At 37.3% G+C, this 15,818-nt stretch overlaps 1 protein-coding gene across 4 annotated transcripts in view; it reads right to left on the minus strand.

The window, feature by feature from the left end:
- Positions 1 to 434: 434 nt before the first annotated feature.
- Positions 435 to 15,818, minus strand: part of pitx2 (paired-like homeodomain 2) — a 52,456-nt gene continuing 37,072 nt past the window's right edge. The window contains exons 1-4 of one of the 4 annotated variants that reach the window (XM_049002652.1): positions 12,812 to 12,844; positions 7,937 to 8,006; positions 2,842 to 3,041; positions 435 to 1,539 (exon numbers count right to left, since the gene is read on the minus strand). In XM_049002652.1, coding sequence (XP_048858609.1) covers positions 976 to 1,539; positions 2,842 to 3,041; positions 7,937 to 8,006; positions 12,812 to 12,817 — 840 coding nt within the window. In that variant the 5' untranslated portion in view covers positions 12,818 to 12,844 and the 3' untranslated portion in view covers positions 435 to 975. Of the gene's footprint in view, positions 1,540 to 2,841; positions 3,042 to 3,756; positions 4,323 to 7,936; positions 8,007 to 10,361; positions 10,856 to 12,811; positions 12,845 to 15,818 lie in introns of those variants that run through there. The other 3 variants (XM_049002653.1, XM_049002655.1, XM_049002651.1) reach the window with 3 other exon arrangements.

A 15,818-nucleotide genomic window follows, 5' to 3' on the forward strand; every position in this document is an offset into this window, starting at 1 on the left:
TACTTTTGTAAGTTCACTTTTATTTTGAGTGGCACGGGATCTTATTAATTCTCGAATTCGCGTTTTGTGTATTCCAGCGTTATTTCAAGCACGGGCGATCACACAAACTCCGGGTTAGACAGGCGTCCGCGCTGCCTTTTATCTGACTCCAGCTCTCACCCCCTATTCTTTCGCATTTTGCGTCTCGAGAATGTGTATTGCACGGGGACAATGCTTTCCCTAGGTTAGAGAAGCAATTATTATAATTGAACCCGATGCATCGCTCCTGTTACATTTTTTTGTCCAACCTTAATATGCGTGTAGTAACAGCACACAAACTTTAAACAATGCGTGTAAAATATTTTTGAACGATATATTTACTTCCATTAAATAAAACACAATATTTTATTTTTTGTAGTTGGGAAAAAAAGAACGAAACAAAATTCCGTACCAAATAGTATACACAAAGCAAATTCTATTTAATTTCGCAGGAACATTTGATGCGTCTTGATAATCAGAATGTCTACTCTAAAACCGATATTCACACAGACATTTAATAATAAATTTATAATATTAGAAATACACAACTGGTGGGTTTAGTATATACATTCCCTTGTTTGCAAGCAAAACATTATTCCTTTACGTTTTCCACATGCTTTGTTAAACTGAACCTTTGAAAACACTGAAGAGCAAGAGCATTCGCTTTTATAAAATGCAGGTGACATTTTAATATTTACAACCTTTCAGTCATTAAATGTCCATAATTCAAAACTTCAAAATAACAGCCTTATAAAATAAAATATCCAGTCAAATTCTGCACTCACTGGCGAAGCACAAAAATACTTATCGAAGTATGTCTAATATTTTCCTTTAAGTCTGAAAACTCCATCACGGGGTATAGCTCGTTTCAGTGGTTTAGTCTTCTTGTGCCGTTTAATTAAACAGAAAAAAATGTAGTCTCTTGTTCCTGTGAATCGGCTTTTCGATGGTCAGCAATTAGACTGGTCTATCCACCGCGTATTGGCAAGCGCTCAGGTTAGAAGCGGGATTCTGGACGCTGGCGTATCCGAAACTCGAGTGCTGCTTCGCTTTCAGTCTCAGGCTGGCCAGGCTGGAGTTACAAGTGTCCCTATATACATAAGGGGGAGTCGGCGGCGCGTACGGGCACGCCGGCGTCGGGACTCCCGAATTCAGAGACGGGTTGCTGAGGTTATTCAAGTTATTTAAACTATTGAGGCTGGAACCGGGCACTCCAGTCACCGCAGAGGGCACCATGCTGGAGGACATGCTCATGGAAGAGATTGAGTTCGGCGGGGAGAACATCGTCTGAGAGGAGAGCGGGTTGACGTTCATGGAATTGAAGAAAGGAAAGCTTTTGGTGGACAATGAGGCCGACGTAAGCCCTTTGGCAGCCCAGTTGTTATACGTGTAGCTCGGGTACATGTCGTCGTAGGGCTGCATGAGTCCATTGAACTGAGGACCGAAGCCGTTCTTGCATAGCTCAGCTTGTTGGTTTCTTTCTCTTTTCCTCCATTTTGCCCGGCGGTTCTTGAACCACACCTATAACAATATATTAACAAAATATCACGCGAATGCATTTATTTCACCAAGAAATACCGAACGCCGGTTTTTTTTTCCCTTCAGGTACAGCGGTTTTCTATGAAACCTAGAAAACATAATGCCCCGCGAGAAATGCATTACCAAACGATCAAATAGGTGACGCTCTAATTGCCATCATTTATATAAACATGAATTAACATAAAACAAAAATATCTATTTAAATAAATCAACATAAACAAAAATAAAGGAAAGTAACGACAAACTTTTTTTTCTGTAGAACTGGATACAATAACCCAATAAGATGACTAAACTTAGATTTTATTTGTATCATGCCAGTAGCGTAACTCTCAAATTTCTCCCAACTGTTTTGCAGTTTTGTACTGTCTAGTTTTGTTAGTTCACGAGGTGTTAAGATGCCTAATAGAGCCAGTTTTAATCCCCTTCACAAAACAACCTGGACTGATTCTGCAGGAGTTCCAATACACATCCCCCAATCTTAACCATTAGCCGAGCGCCTCGAGATGTGTATTCCGCAACGCCAGAGAAAATATTTGTGACCTATTGAGCAAGCCAACAAAAAAATACAAGCTCTGAATCTCAACAGGTTGCTGTAATTAAAAGGTAATTAGTGCTACCACAAGATACTTTGAATGCTAACTGAGAATCCTGCGCGATTTGTTTTTATCTCTGTAAAATCTGTAGGCGTTTGACTAAGTTCTTGTATCAGTAGTTTTGTTTTGAGCACTTGAAACGTATATAATGTATGTATTTTTTTCGTGTAAATATCTCGCAGCGACTGATACATATTTTATATAGGCCTATAACCAATTTTCTACAGGAAAGCTACTTCTGAAATTGTGTGAAAAATACATTATTTTTATGTCTTCCTTTTTAGTACTGGGAAAAGAAAAGGTCTAACGTACAACCCGTAATACAACAACAGAGTCCCTGCTTGTAAATAAGTTCTATAACATTCCTTATTTAAATTTAAATAGGAACGACTATCACAAATGCGAAGCGACTTAATATATGATTATACATACATATATATATATATATATATAGCCAGCTTAAAAAACACTTCGCTTCTAGGAAATATATAATTCTAAAAGGGTATAGTATGTAACACGAATACTATAAACCAGGCAACAATTGTTCTTTTTAAATATAACTATTATTAATATTGATTGATATAGCAGTCCCATATTTTAGCATTCACAGCCAATGAGCTATATATAGACACCAGAATTAAGACTGAAAGCCCAGACGTACAGAAAGATATAATGTATATTTTGGCCTCACCCTCACTCGAGCCTCTGTGAGGTTGGTCCACACGGCGATTTCCTCCCTGGTTGACATGTCTGGGTAGCGATTCCGCTGGAACGTGGCCTCCAGTTCCTGTAACTGCTGGCTGGTGAAGTGAGTCCTCTGTCTTCTCTGCCTTTTCTTCTTTGACGGGTCATCGGAGGAATCCTCGTTCTTGCTCTGCGTCTTTTCCTTCTCTGGAAAGATCAGGGCAACTTCGTCATCGCAAAAGAACACCCCACACACATCCTCATAAACACGGTGTGAATGATTCTGGAACCCACCTGAACTGGCACGGTATTTAAAAAAGAAGGGGGTGTAAATCATTTAGTATATTGCTTTTTATTATTTACATCGAGCAGCGGAAAAGCACAAAAGTTTTAGTTATGTTTGACATAAGCTCGAGGCAACATTAATATTCAAGCAGAAAAGCTGAAAGACACTTCATCTTCAGATGAGTGAGGCGAGAAATAGTATTGTGTGGATAACATACTTATGAAGAGCACGCAGATACCCAATTAATGTCGTTTAATTATATGCCGAATGACAAAATGAAAACGATTAACCTCTTTCATTTACGTATCAATTCGTGTTTCCAAATACCTCACGGCTGACACATAGTATTTAAACGAATCGAAAACAATTGCCAAATATAAAAAAGCAACGCAATCTTTAAAAATACACATCCAAAGATAATGTTTGCTTCCATGTCATTGATTAAATACCATTTTCAGTTGTAGTCATGCGCCTATTTTTAATTCCATTTAGAGAGTATATGCGTTGTCATGATTTTGACTGTAAAACCTTGTAAATAAATGCAATATACTTTTCAGTCATTTGTTCAATGAACTCCGCCCGGTAACAAATGAAAGAATTAGGTGCTACTGGCGCAAAATGTTAGCTGACTCTTACCTACTGATTCTGGACTGGAGGTGTCCGAGACCGAGTGCACCTCCAATCGGTGCTTGGAGTCTGCAGACCGCTGCAACGGCTGCAGACTCGAAGCCATAGCTAGCGCGGTGTGCTGAGAAGAGATGAGTTTATTTCCGGAAAGATGGGCGTCCAGATTCAACGAATCCTTTATAGAGTTCATCGATAACGACGCAAAAGATCTGATGTTAGTAGATTAGGTTCCGTGTACCGCAAGCAAAATCGTCCGACAGGGAAGGAAGATGAAGACCTTTGGTAATCAAGATTTACTCGTTGCAGCTCCTTCAATAAATAATTTGCACGACACTGCTTAAAAGTCTTAGGATGTCTTAAATTAAAGCCCTACTACCGCTACCACAGTCAGAAAAATAAAGATTTTTAGAGGAATCTGGAACAAATCATATCCCGACTGACACAGTTAGTGTCTTGGAGTATCAGAGTGACAGGGACAGGTAGGTGATATTATATCCAAAGGCAGACACGGACTAGAGCGCTCGCTCTTCATTTCAGCTGTTCCCAGATCCCTGTTTGTCCAACTGAGCCACTTTTCTAGGGTTTGACGTCATTAAAGTCCACCCACTTTCAGGCAAGCTGTCAGACTCGGACATGACAATTTTCCCAGCCAACCGGGGCAGGATGACTCGCGAGAAATAAGAGAAGCCTGCCAATACCATTCTCAGGCGTATACATGCATCGCTGCACGGAATAAAAACCCCATCGACCAGTAAAGGAGCTCGCCTTGTATTTTTCCTGCAGCAGATTCACATTCTGTCAGGCGAAAGCAGGTGCTGCTACCGGTAAATGTGACGCGTTTTGGTATCCACATCACTGTCCTGCGCCGTACACCGTCCGTACGGAGAAAACCACATGAAGCAATATATATATAAAGTGTACCCCAAAGTCCTTCTGGTGTAGATCGTGATTTTAAAATGATAATGTCATCGAAGAACGTATTTTTTCAAATAGATGTAATATATTTACATAAATACTTCTACTATATTTTACCCTTTTCATTGGTATGAGGCGTAAATAATCATTTCCCTGAAAGTCCAGGACAAAATGATCGAATGAAATCATCAGATAACGAGGCGTTTCCCGTTATGCCACGGAGTAAGAAAAATAATGCACTTAAAACGCATTGAGATTGGCAATACGGGTATATTAATATATTCCTATTCTGCTCCTTATCCGGTTTTTAGATTCCGCGTTTTATCCCTTCTGTTTGACAGGGAATCCATCCCGCCGACCCCACAGAGTTTTCTGAGGAGCCAACGTTCTTACATTTGTAGTGGTTTTTAATCTGATAAGACCCTCATTTGCTTAAGTCTTTTAAACTGGGGGTTTAGGGGAGTTTTCGCAGTTTTCTGATTGAATTTACCGTAATTCCCCCAAGATAATAAAACGCAGAGTAAATATTTCCTTGCTAACAATATAGGAATGAAGCCATGTTATTTCGGAATTACCAAAAAGCGCCGTTTTTCTTAGAGGAGACGAATGTATTGCTGCGTGATACACCCGTCGCCTCTCAGAAAAGAGTATTTCTGGGCAATTTGATGTAAATAATACAGCACTAACCTGTTACTATTATACTGGTGAAAAGAAGTCAAACTGCCCCTGTAATGTCATAATTCGTAACGCAGGAGATAAAAATGTCACTTTTCAAGATAAGCGGATCAGTAGTGAAATTCTGGTAACTTTACCAGGTATTGGTCTTAAAAGAAAAATGAGTTCTTTTGTTAATTTAACCAGTGAAACAATGTTGTAGAAGTATTTTAAATACACTTATCAGAAAACTATAACGAATAAATGTACACATACTAATTTTATTTTCTCGGTCTATAGTATGTCAATGTTTCCTCAGCCGTATTGTCCTCATTAAGAAGGTGTAATTTGCTAATTACTCAGTTCTTACACTGACACACACCTCATTCTCGGGAGTAGGTCTACTAACACGTTATTGGCCTAATCCCGTGAAACCCCCCGATATACACCTCATTTACAATCATGAGAGCAAATATGGGAAGACAAAACAACGCATGACAAGTAATTTACTACGTAGCACTATTATGAAAATTCATGTGGCCGTACACGTTTATCCAATTGGCAATATATGCGTATGTAGAGATATAATGTCTGTATCATTCAATATTTCAGAAGAATAAGTAAAAAATTGATACAGCCTAAATTTACGCAATGTTATCCTATATGCGCTGCGGCTAATCTTCCTTCTCATTGCCATCGTGTGCTTTAATTGTATTACTTGGTTTTCTATATAAGACTTCGTTTGACGAATTCACATTTTTCAGTCACCATGCGAATTAATAATAAAAAGAAATTTAAGCTGAAAGTAATCGTATGCTATGTGTCTCTGCCTGTTAACGCCTTGTAAATGGGAAAAAAAGCACAATTCATAACTACACGCACAAAAATACACTTAAGTAAGTGTTACATGTGTTATATACAATTTCTAGAAGTTTTCCTTCTTAAACCTCTATGTGTTGCATGAAATACGGGACAATGAAATAAAGCGAAGCATTACCGGAAAAGCAAACATTATATTGTATCAAGTGTTAAATGTGCTATAAATGTTGCTAAGGTAACCAAGACAATTTCCTAAGATATGTTATTATTTGTTATTATGTCATTTGATACGAGTTATTTTCTATTATGTTGTTAATAACATTTTAACAATGTGCGTCATATATAATGAAGAAATTGTACATGACTGTTCAGTAAATTAATTTTATACACCGGAGGCATATAAAACATCCTCTTGTTTTTTAATGCTTGGAAACTTCCACATGCTATACTAGATTTAGACTGGATTATTGGTGTTCTCTTCATTTCTTACTTTAAGCGTGGCGCACTCCTTTTTACGGATTACCGTGCACGGTACGATATGGAGAGCCGTTAATTACCCATTCAGTCAATATTAGGGAGACGACAAAGCTTTTTACATAGGATTAAGAAGACATCAAATTCTTCCATTAGGATATTCCTCCTCACGAATAAGCTTTCATTATACATTTAGTTTTCCCTGGAGCCAGTCTAACAACTGCTGCATATATTAAAGGAATAGAAAATTGAAGAAAATAGATCGTCAATAAATAAGTCACCTAAGAGTCTTTATACTCCAGTGTTTGGTTAGATTCACATTGTCATGCGATAGACAACCTGTTTATTATTATTATTATTATTATTATTATTATTATTATTATTACTGTTGCTCAACTTAAGGTTGCGTCATCATCTGTAGCGTGCGAATTTTATGCGAACATTTGATTTTATATATGCGCGTGTCTAATTAAGATATCGCGCAAATAAACGTGTTCCAATTTTTTTGGCCGAGATCCGTGCGAATTACGGTGAAAAATGCATATCCTCGTACACTTGATGCGTGTCACGTGGTGGGTAAACACGACTTTGTGCAACTTTTCACAGTGATCAGTGGGTAGCAAATACGCGTTTGAAATGCATTGATTTTGAATGCTTGTCTTGCAGAAATTTCTTTGGATAGTACCGGAATACGTATATGGCGTTTATTTATCGTACGCGCTCGCGCGCGCACACACATACACACACAATAATAATAATAATAATAATAATAATAATAATAATAATAATAATAACCACTGCCCTTTATTAAGCAAAATACCGAAACGAGTATAGTATTTGTTAAATAATCAATAATAAATAAAATACATTTTATAATTTTTACCTCTAAATTTTCGAAATGAATACGGTTATATAATGTTCTTTTAGATTCTTTTCTGTTAGATTTTAAGCTGCATAGCTTACATGTCGATCAGCACTGGGGACAGTGGGGAGCGGGAATCGCTGCATTGTGGTCCTTTTAACACCAGGGGTCAGTGTAATACAAGTTTAAATACACTGAAGTTCTACTCTGCCGCTGAGACTTAAAAAATGACCTGGGATTCCGGTAACAGTAACGCATACTTCATATTTTATGTTTAATGTAATAATTACAATTACTTTTATAAATAGAATTTTGAATTGTGGTTTTGAATATATTTTATTAAGAGACTGCAGATCCCCGAAGAGTAGCCTTGCTGATTTTTCCATCGCCAAAAATACTTAAAAACAAAATACTTCTCCCACAATGGTACACCACATGTTTTGGAAACGATTGCAAAAGACTCACCTAACTGGGCGCACGTGGAAGCAAGTTTGCGGCAGTGAGAATCCATTCTACTGCGCTCACGTTGCAGCTTCTGCAAAATAAATAATTGTAATTAAAAACATCGCAAAACCACAGTAAATATACGAGATACATCTTAGGACAATAAATATATACAAAGAGCGCTTAATGAAGAGTAACCATACAGTTTAAAATATCAGTGCGTAACAACATCACAGTCGCAACAAATTAGCTGTAATAAGAGTTACGGGCATTGATCATAATTAGTCAAAGAGTACAAAATTCGATCCTGCACTTTACTGCTAGTTCTGACGCGGTGTCTCAGCACTATGTTTGGGCCAAGGGCCGGCAGTTCGGCGGATAGGAGTTTAGTGATTCTACAATAAAATCATGGGATTAGTTTCTGATTGAGATGTCTGTCGGCGGGATATTACAAAATTCATTATCACAGCTCTATACTAACTCGATATGAAGTAACACAGATGGGATTTTATTAGTCCAGGCTTTCTTTGTTTGCGTATGATAATTTAAGATAGAAATTTGCATGCAATCATGCTGTTAATCGTTTTTCCTCATTATTTTCTTTAAATACGGCAATCTGTATGGAACTGTGATCTGCTCAAACTACATCTCTATTTTTATTCAAAGAAATTAGTCAGGATAGATCATGTTTTACAAGACAGGTACTTGCGTGACCCCTCTCCAAATGACAAGGATATTTCTATCACAGATCCGAAAAACAGCGTCATGTTTTCCCCCTTAATATTGGTTTACGTAACATTTTACAATTATAGTAATATAAGAAAATAATAATAGTTCATAATATAGTCCAGCATTTGTCTGTGCTGCCAGAGTAGTAAAGTAATGGCAATATCAAATTTAAAATATCTGGAAAACAGACAACTAAAATAATCGCTAATATGAAATCAACTGCCCGTTAAAACATTTAGCCTGTTAAATGAATCTTAGCAAACCATTTCCATTTTTAGGTAGATTTGTTTACATGTCGTTTACATTTTTCAGTTTTTATTTAAAAATGTGCGCATTATTTGGAACTGTTAAACGAGTCTGTAATCCGCAGTGATATTCACATTTATTATCACAACCTTCTTCCGGTAATGACTGTTTCTGGTTATCGACAGAGCAAGGAATGTTAGTTTACGTGTAACTATTCACCTTACATTCCTGTTCATTTCATCACGTCTACGAGACAATATTTAAGGATACGATACAGGTTTAAAAATATCTCAAACTCTATTTACCACTGTTAGTAAACAATTCTCTCACAATCTTAATTCTACCAAGAAAAACAACACGCTTTATTGTTATACTACTAATAATAATGACAATAATAATAATTATTATTACTTTTATTATAGTGGTGATAGTAGTAGTAGGAATAATGGTAATACTACTAATAAAAATAATACATTATAAAAATGTCTCCTTTTAGCTTGACCTCCGCAGATTCCCGATTCCTACACGTAAAACATGTAATTTAGACCAAGGAATTTTTTTTATGCATTGCAGTTGATGGTCACATTGCAGGCTACAGATTATATTTACATATTTTTTATTTAACAGTCTTGCAAATGATAGATGTGTGCGTGTTCAACTGTTAGTGGTATATAACTAAATTCATATGTAGCTTTTTAAATTAGCATTTTTGTTATTAATTAATACAATTTATTTATCAATTTATAGTGTGGTTTTGCTTTTGTGTTAGCGCAAATAATGCCATGAGAATAGGGCATTGGCAGTAAGGTATATATTTTTATTTTGATTAAGACATTAAAAAAACGATTATGCGTCTTTTGCAGTTTGGACAGAAAATAACAGTAATTCAGGCTTAATAACAACGATGATATAAAATTACTTTGTAGCATTATTTTTTTCCAATGTTGAACAATACAAATCAGGCCCACTGATTACGGTTATTTGACCCTATTGTCAAAGATTATAAAGCAAAAACTTTTGCTCAGATATTAGCAAGTTTGTGTTTTAAAGATATGTTTTACTTTTGTCATTTTTGCGCTCAGTAAATCGTTAAAAATGTATTCAAACAGTGTCAATTTGAGAAACTATATTTATTAGACTTTTGTATCACATATTTTTTCAATTAGAGGAAATGTAACAAAAAAGTAGTATGTTTCCCCATCGGTTTAAATTCTAACAATGCACCATCATCATCATCATCATCATCATCATTATCATCACCGCCACCACCATCATCATCATCATCATCATACGCCGAAGTGTAAGGTGAGACCTGCCAACAGCACACTTATCAGTATCCGTCTTTAGCCTGACTTCTGACGAAACTCGGATCAGAGTTACAAAGCTTACACTGAGAAGATTTTGCTGAAGTGGAACGAATTCCTTTACTTGCATAATCTCACATCTCCAACTGGATGGCCTCTGTACTTACCAGTAGTTGCTAAATCACAGGTTTGATCTTCTTTTTGCGTTTTATTTCCGCTGGTTTAGGAACAAATCCAAACCGTTAACGATGCTAAATGTACTCGAATAGGATCCGGGGGATTCAGATCATAAGTTTTAGTATAAACTTCTGCTCTAGTTCCAAACTGAAGATGGCTCGATCTTCCGTATCTCCTCAGACCGTTTTGTCTTCTATATAAAAAGACGTTACGTCAAAAGTCAAACAACTAGTACCGTTGCAAATATATTCGAAATCTGGATCTAACAACTCTCAGTCCATTAGTAAAGGGTCATTTTATCCGTTGGACTGTCTCCTGCCGTCTACGGCTTCAGTAACTTTTTGCCTCGGAACACACTCAAGAGTGGCGCACTTTTTCCCTCCCGCTACGAGCTGGTCGCGTGGGTGTGTGTGTTTTCAGGGGGTGTGTTTGTGTATCGGTGTGCGCGCGCGCGCGCGCAAGTGTGCCTCCATGCATGTAGGTGAGAGCGTCTCAAACCCAACGCCGCAGATGGCTTTTATAATTAATACAATTAGCGCACTATAAGTTCAATTGCAAGGAGTCCCGGCATTTTAGACACTCCAAATCAAATTATAAAGACTGAAAAAACAGTTTTTATTTCGATTTTTTCTTACAATATTAACCAAATTACATTTGGTATACATTTTGTATTATTATTATTATTATTATTATTATTATTATTATTATTATTATTATTATTATTATTATTATATTTTTAATATTATTTTGTTGTTTTTTTTATTCACATTAAGAGCTATAATCGTAGTGGAAGAACCTTTAGAGTATATTAAATAAACACAATGTAAAAGGCTTGAAAGTTATACAACATTATTGGTATTTAGTTGTTCAGTACTAATAATGCTACACGTATCGCGGTATCTGTTTTCCTACAATATATGTATAACAATATTTCTGAAATGTACAAATAATTCATTGTAGCACCTATGATGGTAAGTATGTACATGGTGTATTTGGTAACGAACTGGTATATTTAATATAACTATTTTGGTTAACTGTTTCGTATGTGAATTAATTATTTCATTTCCTTCAATTATAAATTAAATGGTATGTGTAAGCATAATTACATTTAAAACAATACCTAAGTAATGCTTTCATTAAGTTATTTATATACGTTTAGAAAATGTATATTTACGAAGGTCTAGTGTCTAACGATTTATTTAGGCTAATTTTATTGAGCCACATTTCTTATTTTGTTAGGTTACTGTTAATCAGTGCGCCTTTCCTCTGTACCCATTTTTTTTAATTAAACCTAATGATCGCATCACTGTTTTTTTTGCGTCTCAGTAGTGATCGAAACGATCGCCGGTGTGCGAATGCATTTTAGAGTTGTATTAAAAAGGAAAAGGCGAGACGTGAGCCCCGTTATACATGAGCCGTGTTTAAAAGCCAGTAACACTGGTGCGTTTCCGCAGCTGAAGTGAGCAGCTGGCCGGGATGCAAATGGATCGCGGAGAAACGCAGGATACAGAGTGATTTTCATTCGCACGTGAAGTGAGCCAAATGAACCGGACGTACGTCTCACGTGCATAATCCTTCTTTTACATTTTTAGTCATACTTCCATTAAGGAACGAATTAATGCACACATCCACTTGGGAATTCTGCAACGGGGAGGGAGCTGCGAGGGCACAGAAATAATGATAATAAAACGTTTAATGCAGGCCTAATATATTTGTATATTGCTATTATTATTATTAGCTAATTGTCATCAACATTTTACATACTTCCGTTAATTACGTTAACGAACCCGAGTAATTTATTTTATTTTGCATTGTATTCTAGAATCTATATTCTAAATGAATTGCATTATTATTTTCAATCTCATTGTAAATGCATGTATTGTTTCTTATTAATATTAGCATTTATTATATAATACTAAATAAAACATGTCGATAAAACTGTGTATTAGCAGGCCTTTGTATGCCGCTGTCTAAGGTAATTTACGACCGATATGTAAAATTGCATGAAGTAGTTGAGTAGTTAATCCTTTCAATTCCGGAAATAACACTGATTAGCAGTTGTATCCGTTGCTATCCTGTTATCTCGTTCCAGGTATAATTTATTTCCATATTAGTGGGAGGATGATTGATTAGTGCATCAAATAGTTGTCCTGTTACTCGCTTTGTTTGCTTTGAACATAAAACGGCAAACAGTGAAGCGGTTATTTTCCCAGCTACATGTAGACTCACCTCCATCAGTCCCAATCGCTTTAGTACGAACCGGCAAATCAGTATCAAAGCTTTAAAACAACAGTTGCATTTTAAAAATCAGTCTATATCCGCGCCTTGCAAATATCGGGCCGCTATCAGGTCACCGAGCGTAATGCCAAACCCTGTCTGTCGTACTGGGGGGTGAAGCGGAGGCGCGCAGGAATCACGCCGTTACACTAGCCGCACTTACCTGCATCAGGAGAATAGAATGAAACGATTCTCTTTTTCACAAAGACGGTGCAAAGGAATGCTAGAAGTTCAGAAACGGTCGGTGCTATGAAATCTTTTGCCTCGGGGGCTAGCCGGCAGCTCCTTCTCATTTCAAGCACTTATCGATTTGCTGTTGTCATCTTTGGCGACGCAGAAGGACACTTGAAAGTATTTCTGATGTGGCTCTGATCTGGGAAAAGGGGTGACCTAGCCGAGTTCTCACCAAATTCTTAATTACCGCAGCAATCCCCTTACACATTCACCAGCCGAGAGCATTGTACTTCAACAGTTAAAACTTTCTCATTACTTTATTCCTGAGAACTTTTCTTTAGTACTGCTACAATCAAATCAATTTTGCCTGCATTGTGCTTAACATATAGGCGAATAATGAATAATATAATAAATAAAAATGTCACTTTACCAAATTTGGAATGATTTCTGAGCTGATCTTTTAAAGACAGGCCCATTTATTATTATTATTATTATTATTATTATTATTATTATTATTATTAGTGTAAACTATGGAATTTCTTCAATCTCAGGTGAACTGTAACAAGAAATATTAATGCATCTATCCAGACAGACTGGATGCTTTGATGGCTTTCTGTGATACGGGAGGGGAATCTGTCGTTTCTCCGCACAGCCAAGCCTCTCAGAGCCTCAGATCCTTCAAGATCTCTGTTAGCCAGCAGATATGCAGAAAGTGCTAACATCTGCCTCTGGTCACAGCAGACAACCTGCCTCATATTAAACTGACATGATGATTTACAGGTAGGTTAGCCCTACATATATCATGCTATTGACATTCTGTTGCATATACAGTATGTGTATATATATATATATATATATATATATATATATATATATATATATATATACTCACACACACAAATATTTTGTTACAGCCAGTAAAAGGTGTCAAAAAAACATCATCGATTTAAACAAATTATTTTGTGCAATACAGGCTGTTCTTTGGATGGGGTCAGGATTTCACGTAGCCTGGTATATTTGCATGTGTTTCATTTTCATTTACCCATTCATCTCTTCGGATTTTTAATGAGCAATAATTTCACTGTTCACCCCTTTTACGAGGAAGAGATCGCCTTCCAGTAACGGGATCTTTCACCTATAGACAGTGAGATCTCGAGCAACATTTTTCATTCGCTAGTGCATTATTAAAGAAAGTGGAGTGGTCTGCTTATGAAATACCATCTTGGCATTATTATCATTTATTTAAATTATATGCAGTGCCGTAGTGTTATAAATGTTGCACCATGACATAAGGTAGTATTAGATCTATTTCAGGAACAGTTTATTTTCACTGACATGGAGGATAGTTTGCCATAACAAATTATTTTTCATGCTCCAGTTTCGAGTGATTAAAGTTGAATCCAGCTTTTGGCATAAGGAATCAATTAAACGACAGTTAAATCTGACAAAAAATTTGAGGAAAAGAGAAACTTTAACTTTTTAAATGTATGTCTTGTCAGCATCTGTGTTTTAAATAATAAAAAAAAAGCTTTGGATGGTCTCCAGTGAAACATTAACTTGTGCATACATTTCACTAACTCAGTCATAAACCACACCCAGGCAAAAAATTTACCCTGTACTGTACACCACCCAACTCTGGACCTAAATGTTGGGTTTCGGTGACCAACATTCGCTATGGGAGTTTTCCGTCCGAGTAAAAGCCGATGTGCCAACTCAAAAACGGTCTCTGTGCTTTGACATCAGTCTCGAACCACATGTATCATTGTCTCTGGCCCTCTCTCCGTGGCCGTGTAATGAAATTTGGAGTAGGACCCGTGTTTCCGAAGCCGCAAATCTTTAAACAAATCAGTTTATGTACTGCTAATATGTTAGACAGAAAGTAATGGCTTGGAATGAGACTTTATTGTGGGTGTAACTGCCCAGCCATTGCTACTGCACTTTAAAGGGGGGGTGGGGGTGTATGGCAGGGGAAGAGATCGTGTCGGCTGCTTCCTGTCGATTGACCCCCTGGAAGGTTTCTGCTCTGTGTTTCTGTTTGCCATGCAGAATTACGTGGCACATTAATGAACAAAACTCTCGCAAAGGAGCGAGTAGCCTGCTGACGTCTGGCTGTGCTGTGGTGGCTCTCTGCATAAGCACTGTGGGGCGCAAAAGGTACCATCATCCTACTTGGAGCCCTTCCTCTGTGGTTGCAATTTAATGGAGTACAAAATGACATCATAGGGTCCTGTGCATTGATTTCTCTCTCTCTGTCTCTCTCTCTCTCTCTCTCTCTCTCTTTCAGAGAAATGCACAGCCCAAGATGTATGTATTTAAAGAGTTATTACCACTTTGTTTATGTTTCATTTTTGATGATGCCCTTCAGTTCTGTCTATGAATAAAGTTATTAATGTATCACTTTTTATTTGATCTACTTTTGCTTGTTTAATATATTAGACCACAAAAAATACAAAAAAAAAATGTGTCAAGCAACAAATGTATCACCTGAATGCTCGCTAAAGTTTCTGTTATGAGTTAATGGGAGAAAAATAATTTATTAGTTGGAACGACGGAACTCTTCGACGGGGGACTTTCTGTGCAAATTAGCTTTGGGAAAATGAGGGGAGATGCAGGAGTGGACCTGGGCAGGTCCACTCACTGAAAGGCTGCCAACGGAGTGTGTGGACTGGTGTTTAAACCCGGCGTCGCGGCCGACCTTTACGCATGCAAAGGGGCTAATAAATTGCTCCAGCAGTCGCTAATCAATGGCGCGAAAAATCAATGGGAAACTGCCACTAACATGCCGAAGGGGAAATCATGCGAGAATGTAACCTGAGTGATGCGACAGCCATGTTGTTCCTCTCATCGATAACGCGTAAAACGCACTGCCGTGCTGCTCAGGTGGGTCCCGCCTCCCCCCAGTCAGCTGTGCCACAGCGTTAATTGGCCTACTGTGCCTCATGGGGTGCGTGTGTGTGTGTGTGTGTGTGTGTGTGTGTGTGTGTGTGTGTGGGGTG

Source organism: Brienomyrus brachyistius, unplaced genomic scaffold (assembly GCF_023856365.1).
Source record: "Brienomyrus brachyistius isolate T26 unplaced genomic scaffold, BBRACH_0.4 scaffold70, whole genome shotgun sequence".
In the NCBI taxonomy this organism is placed as follows: Eukaryota; Metazoa; Chordata; class Actinopteri; order Osteoglossiformes; family Mormyridae; genus Brienomyrus; species Brienomyrus brachyistius.